The sequence below is a fragment of the Heliangelus exortis genome, chromosome 24, assembly GCF_036169615.1.
Source record: "Heliangelus exortis chromosome 24, bHelExo1.hap1, whole genome shotgun sequence".
NCBI classification, from domain to species: domain Eukaryota; kingdom Metazoa; phylum Chordata; class Aves; order Apodiformes; family Trochilidae; genus Heliangelus; species Heliangelus exortis.
This window is the reverse complement of record NC_092445.1, coordinates 4,327,411-4,343,619: the sequence shown is the minus strand read 5'-3', so window position 1 is coordinate 4,343,619 and position 16,209 is coordinate 4,327,411. Positions and strand designations below refer to the sequence as shown.

The 16,209-nt window shown below is 47.9% G+C and overlaps 1 protein-coding gene across 2 annotated transcripts in view; it reads right to left on the bottom strand.

Annotated features, from left to right (window-relative positions):
- Positions 1-251: 251 nt before the first annotated feature.
- Positions 252-16,209, bottom strand: part of GRIK3 (glutamate ionotropic receptor kainate type subunit 3) — an 87,849-nt gene continuing 71,891 nt past the window's right edge. For both annotated transcript variants that reach the window (XM_071767772.1, XM_071767773.1), the window contains 5 exons: positions 12,464-12,582; positions 10,642-10,859; positions 3,940-4,162; positions 3,472-3,722; positions 252-2,759 (listed from right to left, as the gene is read on the bottom strand). In XM_071767772.1, coding sequence (XP_071623873.1) covers positions 2,565-2,759; positions 3,472-3,722; positions 3,940-4,162; positions 10,642-10,859; positions 12,464-12,582 — 1,006 coding nt within the window. In that variant the 3' untranslated portion in view covers positions 252-2,564. The remainder of the gene's footprint in view (positions 2,760-3,471; positions 3,723-3,939; positions 4,163-10,641; positions 10,860-12,463; positions 12,583-16,209) is intronic.

Genomic DNA, 16,209 nt, shown 5'->3' with positions numbered 1-16,209 from the left:
TGTTGAGCTTCGGATGTTTTAATGGTCAGGATTTAAAGATAAAAGCCTAAAGTCGATGGATGAGGGCAGCGATGCCATGGCTGAGGTGTGGGCAGGGCAATGGTTAATCTGCAGGGTTTGGCTTTGCTGGCAGATAGCACCAGTAATCCCAGATTCTCACTCCTTCATCTGGAATGTTTGTGAGTAAAATCAAATCAAACTGGTGTCAAATATGAATAAATGGGGCTTATGGTATTAGTAAAATTTATTTATTTTGAAAAAAAAAATCTGCTAAGAAGCAAAAGGAATGCCATTTTTTGGTGGTATTTTACTCTTCCTGGACATTTAAAGTCAGTTTCAGGCTTTGTTCTCTCTGATTTAATTGTAAAAATCTAAGAGTTGGAAATCTGCAAAGGAAACATAAAATTTCCTATTCTGACAAGCCTAAGGATTTGCAAAGCAATATAGAAAGAATGTCATTAGCTTTGGGAAGCAGAAACATGTTTCCAATCTATCAGGTGTTTGGTCAGCAAACTCTTAAGAAATGTGATGCTCATGGGGTGCATTCACCCCTAATTTTTCATGATTCCTATGAAGAGGTGAAAATTCTTTGCATATCTTAACGAGTCAAAATTTGACAAATTACCTTCTTTTGTTTGTTTGTTTCGGGTCACTGTGATGCTTCTTTACATCATGGAAAAGCAAAATAAGGACAAATAATGTTCTGTGATAGGAGGGGGAGCAGCTATCTCCCCTCAAGCCAATTTTCTAATTCAGCTCCATCCTCACTGAGCCTCGGAAAGAAACAGGTGGGGAAAAAAAAAAAACAACCTGAAACCATCTACAAACAGGTTTGTTCCTTTGGGCGAGGATAAACTTTCCAGAAAGGCCTTGCAGCACGGGGGGGGGAGCAAACTGGGTCAGCTCGTCCCTGGGGTGGCTGTGGCTCCCCACACAGAGGGAGAAGTTTGGGGATGCTGAGCTCAGGTGTGTTGAGCTGCTCCATCCCTGTCCTGCCCACCCTCAGGGCTTGGGTGGTGGGTGCAGGAGGTGTTTCCAGCAGCACAAGTGTGTAGGTCAGTGTCCCCCTGGCAGGAGGTTGTTCTGAAGCCCCTTCCAGTGCTCCCCGGGTGGTGTTCTGGGTTAGAATGGGCAGAGCCGTTTCTGTTTGCTTCGCTTTGCAAATGGATCTGCAGTGTCCCCACCTGCCACCTGCAGGGTTCCCTGGGGAGGGACAGAGCTGAGTGACGTTACTCAAATGTTACTTTAGGTCAGCAGAGGGGTCTTTGGTAATTCTGCCTAAATTCATCTGCAGGACCAGCCTTCCGGATTAAGCAACCTGAAAATAAGAACACAGTGCATGGAAGATTTCTTAAAAACTTTTCAGTGTGTGTTTGCTTCAGTCACCTGGAGATGCTGCTCAGGGCTCCACACGTTGCTCCTCATCCCAGGCCAGCCCTGGCCCTGCAGGCTGGGACATCTTTCAGGTCTCTGATGCCATGGGGAGCATTTAGTCCTAAGCCAGCCGTACAGTCCTCTCCTGGTCTGAGTGAGACCACAGCAGAGCTGCAGTTCAGTGCTGCTGAATTTCATGGAAATTGGTCCTGCTGGGCTCTTGGAAAGAGGTCTGTTCCTGCTGCTGCAGCCTCTGGACTCAGCTGCTTTCTGTGCTTCCCTGCAGGAGTGACTGAGCTTTGTGGAAAGAGAGAAGGAGCTGAGGAGCTGGAGGTCCCGGTGTCACTCTGGGCACAGGCTGGGGTTTGGCACAGGGTGCGTGGGGGTGGCACTTGGAGGTGGCAGTGGCTCCTGTGCCCACCACACTGTTCCATCCCTGGCCAGGAGCTCAGCTCTGTTCAGCCTTACTCACCCCTCCACAGTCCCCTCTCCTGGAGCCACCACTGGCCACGTGTTGCCTTCTCCCACCACGGCCCACGGGGACTTCCAGGTGGCCAGAGCCAGCACGAGGGCCACTTTCTGCTGCTTCAAGAGAAGGCAGAGCCTTGGCCACCACAGTGCTTCACAGAGAGCTTCCCCTTTCCCGGACAGCTGTGCTGTGTGTGTCTCTGGGGGATGGATGCTCGCAGAGATGGCTGCAGGTGCTGCACCTCCGAGGGTTTCTGGTTATTGCCATGCTGAGGGAGCCTTCCCTGGGGGCTCCTCTGTACCCCCCCGGGGCTCAGTCGGGATCAAGTCTGTTTCTCCTCCGTGTGTTTTCAGTATGTAAACATCAGACTCCTGGATGGTGGGTGGTGTGTTTGGACTCCACGAGGCCTGTAGGATCTAAGCGTTTAAAAAAAAAAAAAAAAAATAGAAGAACAAAAAAATAACAAAAATGAAACAGAAAACCCCAAGACCTCTGTTACAGTCCGTGCTTTGAAGTTCTTGCTTCTGTGCCGGTGATGGATGCAGTGTCGTAAAGGCCTTGTTCTTGAAATGAACCAAACCAGGCTTTTTTGTTTGTTATTTTTTTTTTTCTATTTTTTTTTTTTCTTTCTCACTTTTTAATCCTTCCTTCCCTAGTTACGAGCGCGTCCAGCCTCGCCTGCTGCAATTCCTTCCCTCCCGCCCCCCCAAACTCCCATTCCCTAGGGAAACACGGGTGCCAATCCGGTGTTGCAGGTCATGTTGTCCTTCCCGGGCAGCCGCCTGTCGTTGAAGGTGTGCATGTTGATCACAGCATCCGTCTTCACCAGGACAGGGGGCTGGGGCTTGTGCTTGACCCTCCGCTGGCAGCTGAGGGACAGCCGGATCTCCTCAGCCATGGCACTGCAGAAGGAGCGCTGGGGACAGCAGGGACAAAAACCTCCATTACCCCCGGGAAAAGGTTCTGCCAACAACCCTCTGGGCAGGAGGATGCTGAGACCCTGCTCTGCATCGGTTGTTCTCAGCGGGAGTGACACCCGGGCTCTGGTTGTCCCCTCTCTCCTTCATCGGGGGCTGTACCTGTGGCACACTCGGTTCTGCCAACAGGCAGAGCCCCGGGGGCTCTTGGGGTGCTGGTGCCCGGTGTGATCCCTGGCAGATTTATGGAATTTATGGATTTATGGGATGGAATCTTACTGGGTTTGCTAGAGGGCAGTTTTCCTTCCTCTGTCTGGTACGTCACAGGAGCAACTTGCTTGGGTTTCTGGTCATGCACACAAATGCCCTTTCTACTGTTCCTGACGTGCGAGGAAGGGATAAAGCCAGAAAAGCAGCTCTCTTCTTTCAGCAGCACTAACCAACCACCGTGGGGGGGCTGGGCTGCCTGTCTGAGTGTTCTCAAAAGCTGATAAAATAGCATGAAACTTCCTGACCAGTTCCTTGAGGCTCTTAGGAGCTGAGAGAAGAGGCAGAGATTTCACACGTGTCCATTGCTCCTGGAACACCCAACACCTCTGCTGCCTCTCAGGGGTGCTGGGGCAGCAGGCGAAGGGCTGAATCCCCCTCCCCATCTCCCTGTCTGTCTCTGGGGTCCATGTTCAAACCCCCCAGAGGTTCAGCCCAGGGTACCTGCTCACGCTCTGCCGTTTTCCGCAGTTTGTAGATGAATTCCACCATGGCCACGAAGACAGAGAGCACCAAGCCTGCTGCCAGGACGATGAAAATCCCACCAATGTTCTGGATGCCCAGGGCACTGGCCTCCTTGTTCTCATCCTCAGGGCACCCGTTGCCTCGCCACCACTTCTCCTTCATTACGTGGAGCTTGTCCTCCTCCTGGAGCTGGAGGATGGCAATGGTGATCTTGTCCCTGTAGGGTGACCCTGGGGAGGGGGAGCACCATTAGACACAGAGGGAAGGAAGGACAAGAAGGGGACCCAGGAATGTGGCTGTGCTAAGCAGGGCTGCTCAGTGGGCTGTGCAAGCTTTGGTGTTTGGACTTTTGCTACTGGCAGTGGGCTATTTTATCCCATTTATTGTATTTGTGGTAAGCAGCTCCCCTCCTGAGCATCCCACAGAAACCCCTCCAGTGTCACTTACCCATGGGAGTCCCAATCCCATAGCCTTTGGAGTCGATGAGCCCCCCGATCTGGGTGAGGTTGCAGTTCCTCTGGGTGATGTACTCGATGGTTGTTGACTCCATCAGCAGCGCGTAATCGGCTGTGAGGGTTCTCTGGATTCCTTCCTCGTTGTTTTTCACAAGTGCTGTGGGTTTGCTGCTCATGAAAGCCCACATTTTTTCAAAGGTGGAGATTTTTGATTTCTGGGAAAACAACACCCCCACGTCCCCAAAACTGAATTAGTATTCTATTGGCTGAAACCTTGGGTCGATACAGTCAATAACAGAGATTTGAGAACAGTCCCCAGCTGTTACCAACCTGACCTTGTCTTAAATCTCTCCACTTTCACTGCCCAACGTGGTTTGGCTTCACTTGAGATCTTGTCCTTCAGGTGATGCTGGGAGGTGCTGCCAGACCCTGCCTGGATGCCCTGCAGAGCACCAGCAGCCCCCCAGCCTCTCCTTTTGTGTCTCCTAACCCAAATTCTGTTTGGCCTGTAATGTTTTTTCACAAGGAGAACAGACAGAACATTTCAGAGGGCATATTTTTCTCTTGTGCACACACTCGATGATATTTTTGTCTCTCTTCAAGCACTGCAAGGAAATGTGTCTCTTCTGAGATATCTGCAACTGCCAAACAAATCTAACGTAGCCACCTAAACAGAGGCAGAGAAATATTCAAGAAGATTCTCTCACGACTAAAAATAAAAAATGGATACTCTTCCACTACCAGCAGGTGTTCTGTTAAAAAAGGAGGAATATATTTTCTAGCTTACTGTTCACATGAATGTCTTTTTCTTCTTCTAGAAAATGTGTTAACTGGGAAGAAATATGGCTGTTTTGTCTTTCCATGACATTTCAAATATACCATTTGTCTGCGACCACCTTCTGAACTGTCTCTCTCTCTGAGCCATGTGGAGGCTGCCAGGTGACTGACTCCAGGCTAGAAAGATTCCCCAGGAATGTCCCATCAGCTTCCTCTTGAATTTCCCCCTTGGTCCCCAGGGATGAACCCTCCTCTCTCATCAGCCCAACTCTATCCATCCAGCTGAGTTCTGGAAAAGCACTGGGATACTCAGGCTTTTGTTCATTATGTGCCATTATTTTTTTCTGCCTAATTTCTTGTTTTTCCTAGATCCTTTTTTTTTTTTTTTTTTTGCCTTCTTATTTTATAAGAGGCAGCTCAGTCAGCCAAAACCTCCTCCTCCACAACACTACTTAGCAAGAGCCTGAAGCTGGCTGATAAGTTGGAGGGGCTGATAAGTGTTTGAGCTTTGCCTTGAATCAGGGGATCTGCTCACCTGCAGCTCCACGAGGAGTTGCTGTGGCAGGAGCTGCACCTCCTGCTTTAGCTGTCACTTATCTAGCTTTCAGGTCTCTGTCCTTTTGTAAGAAAGCAGGAGATGGAGCCCCATCCCACCCCAACTCCTGCTATCACATCTCCCCCTCATTTTTCAGTAGCACCCAAAACGTGCCAGCATAGGCTTATCTTAGAAAACCACTATAAATAAGGGTAAATTAGCTAAGAAAAGAACTACCTTGTAATGCTTGGTATTTCAGATGCTTTACCTGTACACCTCCTTTTTTTTCCCCCAGCATGTTTAAGAGATGCTGGCACATGGCTCAACACCTCCAAGCTCAGGAACAAAAGCTCTTCCTCTCACTTGAACCCCCTGGGCTCCTTCTCCTCACTGAAATAACCACACCCCCATTTATTCTCAGTTAGAGCTCAGGCTTGTTGTAATCCACTTGTGCTGGAGCAAACTCCATTCAAGAGCAGGATAATCACCCTCTCTTGAAAAATCTGGGCCAGTGCCTGGGAGGTATATTTGTGGCATCTCTCAGACCTCAGAGAGCAGCAAGAAATGCAGCTTCCAAAAGGATTATTAAATATCTGTGCATTACAATTTGTGATTGCAGTGAATAGCATCCTCAGCTCTCTGATAAGGGCTTGTTTAACATTTATATAGTTCACATCAGAGGCCTCTGGGTTCATTGGCTCTCCCTTTCTCTCCTTCTCCACCTGCATTTAATGCTTCTTAGGTGTTGACACAGAGCTCTTAAACAACATCAGTGTTCTCCCAGTTTAAAGCATAGACCAAAATAAACAGGCAAAAAAAATCAATAGGCTGCATTTAGTGAAGCTAATAGGACTTGCATGAGGCATTGTAGCTCTTCAGACAACTTAAATTACATCAGACAGGGCTCCCTGGAAGAGAAGCAGCACTTTTCTCTTCTTAAATCACTGCTTCTGACCAGCTGAAAGGGCTTAATTGTGTTTTGAAACGCCAGGAGAAGCTCAGCTTTCTTGTCTCCAACTGTGCTGCTTCAAGACCCTTCGGGGTGTCCTTGGTTGGGGGGCTCTGGGCTGGGGACACCCGTGGTAAGGTGGGCACCTTCCCTGGCTGCAACACTCGTGGGCAAGGGCTCAGCAGGGGTTGGAGCTGCCTGGTGCTTAATGAACCAACATCAGTGGGGATTCTGAAGCCCCAGGAGGGGCTGGTGCCTCCCTTGCTGCTTCCATGGCCTCATCTTCCCCAGAGATAAGGTAGGGGCAGCTCCTCCAGGTCAAGGCAGGGTGGTTGGACACACATCTCTGGCCAAGGCAATCTCAGGCTCTCCCTGTAGTATAAATCCTGCTTTTCTCCTCCTTGGGAATTTATTTCCTATTAGTTTCTTTCCCTCAGATAACGGGAGATAACTCTGCTGCTCCCAGGGAAAATTCACCAGCTGTAACATTCAGCACAGCACCAGGAGCTTGATAGACCTGGCTGTTTGTTGGAAGTCCAATTTAGAAGGAATTGTCAATCACTGTGAGAGCAGTCATCAGTCAAACCCTGCAGGAGAGAGCAGAGCTCCAGCCCACACCTCATCCTGGAGAACTTCCACCCCTCTGCAAGTTTTCCTGTTAGGGGGAAAGTTGTTCCTTCCTCCCTTTTCTCTGAATGATTTTCTCTGAATGATTGCCCTGTGCTCAGCCCTGGGGAGGCCACAGCTTGAGTCCTGTGTCCAGTTCTGGGCCCCTCAGCTCAGGAAGGAGATTGAGGTGCTGGAGCAGGTCCAAAGGAGGCAACTGGGCTGGTGAAGGGATCCAGCACAGATCCTATGAGGAGAGGCTGAGGGAGCTGGGGGTGTTGAGGCTGGAGAAGAGGAGGCTCAGGGGAGACCTCATCACTCTCTACAACTCCCTGAAAGGAGATTGGAGCCAGGGGGGGGTTGGGCTCTTTTCCCAGGCAACTCTCAGCAAGAGAAGAGGGCACAAGAGGTCTCAAGTTGTGCCAGGGGAGGTTTAGGTTGGACATGAGAAAGAATTTCTTTCTGGAGAGGGTGCTCAGCCACTGGAATGGGCTGCCCAGGGAAGGGGTGGATTCTCCATCCCTGGAGATCTTTCAAAAGAGCCTGGATGTGGCACTCAGTGCCATGGGCTGGGAACCACGGGGGGAGTGGATCAAGGGTTGGACTTGATGAGCTCTGAGGTCCCTTCCAACCCAGCCCATTCTAGGATTCTATGATTCAGCTGCACTTCAAAGGTGGTCACTTATTAATGGGCATTTGGGTGACATCACCTGAGAACATACCATCCAAATAAGCAAAACCGTCTTGGTAGTAACTTAATAGTAAAGATTGCACATAAATTGTGTTTATTTTGCTGGACTTCTGGTTGGTTTTTTTTTGGTTTTTTTTTCCATGTGTGTACATTTTGTTTTGCTGGACCTCTGATTTTACAGTGTAAATAATTTCCCTGAAAAAATTGTTACTGGGGCTAAGTACTGCTGAACTGCTGGTGGCTGTGCTGTGGCTAGGGGCAGATTTCTTCTCTAGGGAATCACCATTTACATTTCTGGGCTGTGTAAAAGAAATGTGGGTTGGTATCAGGCAGACCCCCCCGTGCCCCTGTGACCTCCCTGGGGTCCCCAGAACCCCCTCAAGGACACCTTTGCTTTGCTGCCAAAGGTAGGTAAAGAGGAACTGCTTGATTGCTTTGAAGCATGAAGATAAATGGACTGACACTGCCTTGTTCCTGGCAGAAAAACTCCAGAGATGGGAATTCTGGCAGGTGAGGGGTGATGGAGATTATTGCTAATAAAAACCCAGGTGAATGAGGCTGATGGCTGCAGCCATGGTGCACACCAGGACTGGGTCTCCCTCCTGATCCAGGAGTGGAGCTCCTCCTGGTTTGGTCAGGATAAATAACATCAGAATCTGCTCTTCTGTGTCTCAATAACCCCCTGCAATGGTGCTAAACCAGAGGCATGTAAGAAAAGCTGAGCAGCATCCCCTCTGAAAGCAGCAATTGCAACAACACCAAGAACGCCTCTGAATTCATTCTTTAGAGCCACGGCTCAGGAGGAGCCTTTAATAACCAATGCTTCAGGACCAGTCACCCAAATAAATTAATGGAATAGTTTAGAGGAGCCACTACAAGGCATCTTGCCAAGACATATATGCTTTTTTATCAGTGAAATTGGCAAGAAAGGAACTTTCAGGATTAAGATTTTCAATTCCAGCCCGTATGAAAAAAATAAATTGATTTTCACCAACTGAAGATACTTACTCTTGAGGATTTAACATGTCTGTACAAGTGAAAATATATGTACACACATACAAACTCTCAGACTCGTACTCCAAACTGCACATTAACCCTGGCATTTGTTCAGGGAGAGGCAGCATCCTTTGCAAGATATGAAGGATTTCTGGCATGATTTGTAAGGAAAGCTAGATGCTGTTCCTAAATTAATTGATCTGTGTTTATTCCTGTAACTCGATATGCACTGCCAGGGAATAAATAGCTTCTCAAAAGTTCTTTTCATTAAGTCAAAATCTGCCAGCAGGGTTGGTAAAACTCCCTCTTCTGCTTCCCCTTGGCTCAGCTCAGCTGCCCAGGAAAAGCCTCTGGGGGAGTGGGGATGCTCACTGTGGGGCTGCCCCAGAGATGGGACCAACAGGGACCTTGTGCAGGGACTTGGGGGAATGGCAGGAGTGAGTTCCTAACGTGCAGGAATGACTTTGCTTTTCCCAGATATTTGGCAGAGACCTCTCCAGCTGGGGGCTGGGAGAAGCTCTGGCTCTCCTGTATTTCTCTGGACACAAAGGACAAGGGGACAGAACACCCCACAGCAGCATCTCACTGCTCCAGTCATGGAAACGCTTCCCAAAATTCCTGAGAACGCGTCTCCAAACAACAATAGTCATAAAAAAAGGAAAAGGAAAACACACTGCACCAATAAACCCTGCCAGTTGCCTGTCAGAAGCCTCAGGAATGACTCTGACAGATGACGACATGAAACAATAAATATCCCGTGTCCTTGATGATTTAAAAATAAAAACAACACTGTTTCCTCTTATGCCCATAAAAAATTTACTGGAAAGAGCAGTTAAAACACAGCAGGGAAAGTCTGTCTTTTCCTGATAGCTGCTGGAGGTTTCTATTGCTTTTGGAAGGTAACACAACACATCTGACGGTGCCAAAGACAAAACTGCCTGCACCAGAAAGCAAAATAACCAGCAGCAACCTGCTGCCCTGTGCAGTGATTTCATCCCCCAGAATTAGGAACCATCAAACCAAATTCTCCACGTTTTTCTGCCAATCTGTGTTGTTGGCCCCTACATGGAGATTCAGGCAGTAGAGTGGCTCCTTAAGCAAGAAAAGTTGAAGAAAGCTGCTGGTTCTTGTTAGGAAAATCCAGCCCATTGGCTTCCTCCTTTAATTTGGCAATTAAACTGCTTTTTAAAGCATTAGCTGTGTTTGTGACACTTTGGGACATAGATTTCCCTTTGAATTAGAGGGGCAAGGACAGGGGGAGGCAGCCCCAATTCTGTAGCCAAAGCTCTGGTCTCCAAGCCAGGGTGATCAGTGCTTGGCTTAATGACTCCTCATTTCTATTCCTTTCTTCTCCCACTTTTTTAAAGTGTGTTTTACAGGATAGGTGTGGTTTTAAAAGTCCAGTTTCCAGTTTCTGTCCAGTTTTGAGGTAATAGTGAAATATGAATGCCCTGAGCATCCTCCTCTGCAGTGTTGGTAACTTCTGGAATTAATCATGCTTTAAAGAGGAGAAATAATTTAGTTTGATTCTGATGCATTGGTGCTGTTACCTCACACTGGATTCCAGAGCTTAATAAAACTTAACTACATTAAGATGAAGACCTGAGGGGCAAGAAAAATATTTCAGATGTAAATGGTACTGGTGAGGGGGGGATTTTTACAACATCTGCCCAGTTCTGGGTTTCTTTTGTTCTCTGTCCCTGGAGGTTGCCCAGGTCAGCCCTGAGGAGCATTTCTTGCAGAGCCAAGGATGGAGCTGCTATGGGTGAGACCTGGAAACAGGGAAAATATCTCAGGGAATAAGATTTTTCTGTAGGGCTTTAACACAACCTGTCCTGTCACACATAACACGTGCTCTGGTTCAGGGTGTCTGAGCCAATATGGGTTACGACTTCCCAAGGTGTAAAATCAATCTGATTTTGTACTCCTGACTCCAGTTAGCAGCAGGGGGGGGGATTTAGCCACGATGTGCATCCAGGGAAGCTGAACTGCCAGAGCCTTGGCAAAGAGGCAGGAACAGACAAGGAGAAGCAGCGGTGGCTCAGGAGGGGTTTTGTCTTTGGTTCTTTGTTCCCACTCCCCTTGGCCCCAGCACGTTCCAGCTCTGCCTGGAAGGTAGAAAGCCCTTGCCTGAGCTCACCTTGAAGAAGGTCATGGTAGCTCCATCCTTCACTGCTCCATACTCTATTTTTGTCTGCTTTGCCAAGTCATCTGCCGAGTCGATGGGGGATTCCATCCTCTCCACTGTCAGGAAGGCTGCAAGGTTGGCCGTGTAGGACGAGATGATAATTAGGGTGAAGAACCACCATATGCCACCAATGATCCGTGTAGAGAGAGCTTTGGGCATCAGCTCAGAGCCTGGGGTGGGAGATGGGGAAGGAGAAGGAGGAGGGAGAAGCAGAAGGAGAAAGGACTTGGTTTACAGACATACATACATGACACACATGATATATAGAGAAAGGATTGGGTTTCACTGTCAAATAATAGCCACACAATTAAAGCCAACTGTTTCTGAGGTAAATTATCCAGACATCTTACATGCAAGGAAACCACTGGGGTTTTTTTGGCGTTTGGAGAAAAAAAAAAAACCCTTCCCTTTATTGGTGACCTTGGGTACAGTGCACAATTTCCAGGAAACATTCAGACTGAAGTAATTAACTAGGCTGCTTTTATGAGATTTAAATAGCAAGGCATTTATGAACTTTTGTGAGTGTTTTGTTCTGCTATTTAAAAAGTGCTTTGCTTTTCAAAGGACTCACTCTAGGGAGTGTGTTCAAATACACAATGTTTAAAAAAAAATCAAACAGTGAGAGAAAGGAACTATCAGGGTCCAGTACTTTGAATACTGGTTAGAAGTAGGGAAGCAGGAGATGTTACAGCATAAAAGGTGTAAGAGGTCTGGAATGACTTTTATTGAGCAGACATGAAGGACTAAATGGGTTGTGCTATTTTAGTAATAGCCCAAGACACCTTTTAAAGCCAGAAAAGAGCTTTGGATTTCAAACAACTGCTTTCAGAGCGTGGATCCAGCCTGGAATTTGCAACAAAGATTGGGTTTGCAAAGCAATTTTAGGCAGTGTGGCCCCAAAGCATACATGGAGTGGAGCTTTTCTGCTCTCTGAGTGCAGCCAGGAGGCACCAGGAAGCAAAGGATCCTTGGATATTGATGAATGCTTTGGTTCTCCTCAAGAACCTGATTCTTTCCCGTTCCTTCTCTTGCCCTTTGATGCATGGGACAGTGTGACATCAGTGTCCTTTGAAATATTTTTCTCCTTAGATGCAGAACAGAGTTAAAAAGAATACAGCTCTTTTCATTTGCCAGCATCTGATAGGAGGCTGATTCATCCTGCAAAACCCTCTTGCTGGGAACTCTCCCTGTCCACCAGGGCAGCTGAGACCTGGGCAGAATCCCTGTTAGAGGCAGGAGCACAGAGCTTTCTGCCAGGCTGATGCTGTGGTTCCTTTTCTCTCTGGGTACAACTCCTGCTCCATGGTGAATTAAAGCATGACGAATGTTTGACATTTTCCACTTATTTCTATTCCTGGATTTTCTGCAATTAGATCACAGCAGAATTTCGTTCCCTGTTCAGAGATGCTCACAAGCTCCCCCCCTGCTGTCTTCCTAACACATTTCCTTTATTTGTTCCATCTCTATATATTCCATTTCCTCTGTTCCATCCACCTCCATCGATGCAATCCCATCCACAGTCCATTCCTAAGCTCATTGTGGTCTCTTACCCCAGTAACACCAGTATGGTTGGGTCTCTCCCCCTGCAGTGGGTCCTGGGGCAGAGCTGCCTCCCCTCTCCTGCACCCACTGCCCCTCCCCAGGAAGCCCAGAGCCAGGCTGATAAATGCTTCAGATATTTTATCTTGTTTTTCTGACAAAGAAATTTCAACTGTAAAAAGCAGAGATGAAAAAATGGTGCGGAGGGTTTGGGGGAGGGGGGAAAATCTTGTACCTTGCTGCATCAGAGCTCCCATCCCAAACCAGAAGCTGTTCAAGAGGGTGAAGTTGTTCTCCACGATGTCTGATCCAGGGTTGCAGGGATGAGCATCATACCACTCATATGGGCTGAACCTGCACGTGGGAAATGAGGGCTCATTAGTTGGGACGTGGCCTGAGGAACCCTTATTGTGGGGGGGAAACCCATGGATAACCCTGGAGTTCTTGGGTAAAACCAAGGGAATTTTCTGGGATCATCCCTCTGCAAATCCTGCCTAAGAGCAGCTGAATGCAGCTCTTTTAGGCAGGATCTGGGGAACATGCTCAACAGGAGAGATGCTAATATTTTTAAAGCTGTTTACATTTTCTAAGGGTACCAAATTTTGCTGAGATTAAAACCATAATTGGTATAATTGCTTTTGAACCTGCCATTATCATCTCCAATTCCTTCTGAAATCCCTGTAGCTTCACAAAAGCCCTTTCTCAAAGCCCAGCCTACAGTTTTTTTTGTTTTTTTTTTTGGTAATCCTCTGCCAGACATGCTGCTACCCAAGGAGATGTCTTGGTGCTTAATTTCCTGGGTGCCCTCAGTCAGAGGGCTGGATGTACTTAGAGAAAAGAGCCCCAACTCCCTCCTGGCTGCTCCTCAGCACAAATACAGCCTCAGATTGCTCAGAGCCTGATATGTGGGGACCTCCCAGAGGTGTTTAAAGGGTGGCACCTAAACCCATTCTGTGCAATCAAGGCAGAATTCAGGAGTTGGATGGAAAGTTCCAGTGAAAAGAGGTGAAATAGAAAGGGAATTGGTAAGATCTAATGATAAAACCACTTGCTGGAGAATTTCAAGGTCTTTGAGTGAAAACTTAAGGGTGCTGCTCAAATTTCAGAAATACTCAGAAAACTGCCAAGCAGCCCCACTTGAGAAGTGGGTGTGGGACCAGGAGTGGAACCAGAGGGGAAATGGGAGCAGGAGTGAGCAGCCCCATTGCCCCCCAGCTGGAACTGGGGCTGCTGAGGGCTTCCCTCTTCCCCAGGTGCAGAGCAGGGGCTGAGAAATATTTCATCAAAAACCAGGATGATTTTCTTGCCTCATCTTGGCCTTTTTGGCAGGGCAACAGGGGAGCCTTTCAAAGCTTTGAAGATCTATCACTAAACACTGCAGAGTCTCAATTAGCCCTCCAGGGAAATTTCTTATGGATGACCCAGTCCTCGTGGCAATGAGGATGAGTATTAATGGCAATGAGGATGAGTATTAACCCCACCCACCTTACTGAGCACTCAGAGGTAATTAGCTGCAATTTGAGGGCTCTGTGAGTCTGTGGATGGGTGACAGTCCCAAGCAGACAGCTGTGTCACCTCCCCCCTGAGTGACCAGAAAAATTACCCCTACGAAGGCTGAGAAATTGCTGGTGTTTATGGCTCTTTTGGGGCTGGGCTGCTGAGGAGCAGAAGTTCCATCAATAACTAAAAGAGACTGATTAAGAGGGGAGATGGATCAAACACATCCTTTGCTTGCCTCTAAATAGTCCCTAAGTTGGTTTAAGTGGCAGTGACCTATGGTTATAGCAGCAGCAGAGGGCTCTGGTGCCCAGTTCAGGAGACTCATGGCTCTGAATTAAGGGTTTGCTGTTTTCTCCTGGTAATTGAATTTAGGAGCCTTGCTGGGGTCAGAAGCAGATGCTGCTTCAGTGACTTCTGAAGGCATTAAATATATTCTATGGGAAATCTCTTGTTCTTCATCTCTCTGTGTTAAAAGATCATTCCTGCAGAAGCTTCTTTACACCAAATATTTGGTGGTGTTTAAAAGAACAGGAAGATAGAAGAAATGTCAGGAGCAAAACACGCAAAAGAAACTGTAATTGCAGCATTTTGTGAGTTCATTTTCAGCCAAGAAGGAGCTTGATACGGAAAAACTGTTGTATTAGAGGATAACTGCTGTGACCTAGAGAAAGTATGAGCAAACCAGGAGATGGAAGCCCAGTTCTTCAGGATTTCATCCCTGTACAAAGTGGCATCTGAGATTTTTTCACATCAGGACCTGTCCCAGTGTTTCCTTCAACCTTTCCTTAATATTTCCTGCAATGGATTTCATGGGCAGGTACAATTTGCACATTTAATGTGCTCTCACAGTGCAAGTGGAATATTCGGGCTGGATTTGGCCATTGTATGAGTTGGGAAAAGTAAACTCATCAATGTGGGATTGTATTTAAGTTGCCATTGCAAGCAGGCTCAGACTTTGTGGCAGCAGAGCCCACGGAGCAGTGTTCTGCATGGCTGGCAGAGACAGGGAAGGATTTCTCTCAGCCTTCACAATATTTTTCCTTTTTGTAATTACTTGTGGTTCATTTTCCCAGATGAGTATCTCTGCCTGCTGGGCCCCTCTGGTTCTTCTCTCTTTTTTGACACAAAGCAAAACTGCTGAGGGTCTCATCCTGCCCTGCTGGGGTCCCCAGGAGCCCTCCCAGGGTTTCAGCTGGGGCAGGATGATGCTGGATGGGGCTGTGCTGATGCTCTGCCACCCCTAAAGGGCAGAGCTGGGAGGGAGGTGATGTCTGCATGGCACCTCCACTTCCCAAAAAGTGCAGCAGTGACACCAGCTCCATCCCTCTGCCCCCCAGCCCTGCTTGCTCAGTGCTCTTTGTACCATTGCAGGTAAAATCTTGACCATGGGGAGCCCCCTGAGAGTGAGGTGCAGCCTCTCCAGCTCTGCACCTCTGCAGAGGGAAGGATGAGATGCTGGAGCTGCCTCTCCAGCCCAGATGGTTTGGAGCTGTCTGCTGAGCTGAGTGTGCTTTGACAACTGCTGTTATGTATAATTAGGATATTACCAAGTAAACTCAGGAAATCATCTCTAAACGCTTCCCTCGACCTGAGGGATGTTGAAAATTGCAGATTTGTTGTGGGTTCTGGTTGCTGTGCTTTTGTGTTTTGTTTTCACTCTGACCAGTTGCTGTCCTTGGGTCAGGTAGAACCTGGTTTATGAAGGATGCTCTGGGGAAAGCACAGCAGCCCCTGGGGAATGGGGTCTGGGCAAGCCCCAGCCCAAGGTCTGGGCTCAGCAGGGAGGGTTCTGAATGTGTCACTGGCACAACTTGAACTGGAAGAAGTGAGAAACGAGTGTCTGACTGCAGGTTGTGCTTAGGGAACTTAGGAACTGGGCATGGGGTTCATGGGAGGTATTTAAACATCCGGGGGGGGCTGTGCCTGGCTGGGCAGGACAGGGAGGGAAAGGCTCTGGTTGGGTTTGGAAAGGTGGAATCATGGCTTGAGAGCAGCCCTGGACTGTGCATCTCATGAAAAAGACTCAGTGAAAATAATAATGTATGCAAATAGATGCAAATTCTGCTGTTTTTAAATGTAGAGGTTTAAAACATGCTAATTAGATGCATATTAATTTTGTAAACAGACAGATTGTCTGATCAGTAGCAAGGGGTTCTCTGTTCTTTGGATACAGGGAAGGGGTTGTGGGAGCTTTAGTGGAGGCTGCAGAGACAGGAGCTGAAAATGGGGTGGGACAGGGGGATTTTGTGTCCAGGACACAGAGGGGAGGTCGGGCTCCTCCCTGGGGAAGGTGCCTGAGAAGCAACCTGACAGGAGGATGAGTGGTGAATGAGACAGAGCAGGAAAATCCCTCATTGTTATCCCAGGCAGGTAAAATCCTTTTGTATTTGAAGTTTAGTAAATCTATGGAACTGCCTGTCCTGAGGGGGCAAAAGAGGCTCACAGGTTTATGGTAATAAACAAACAAACACAAGCATGGTA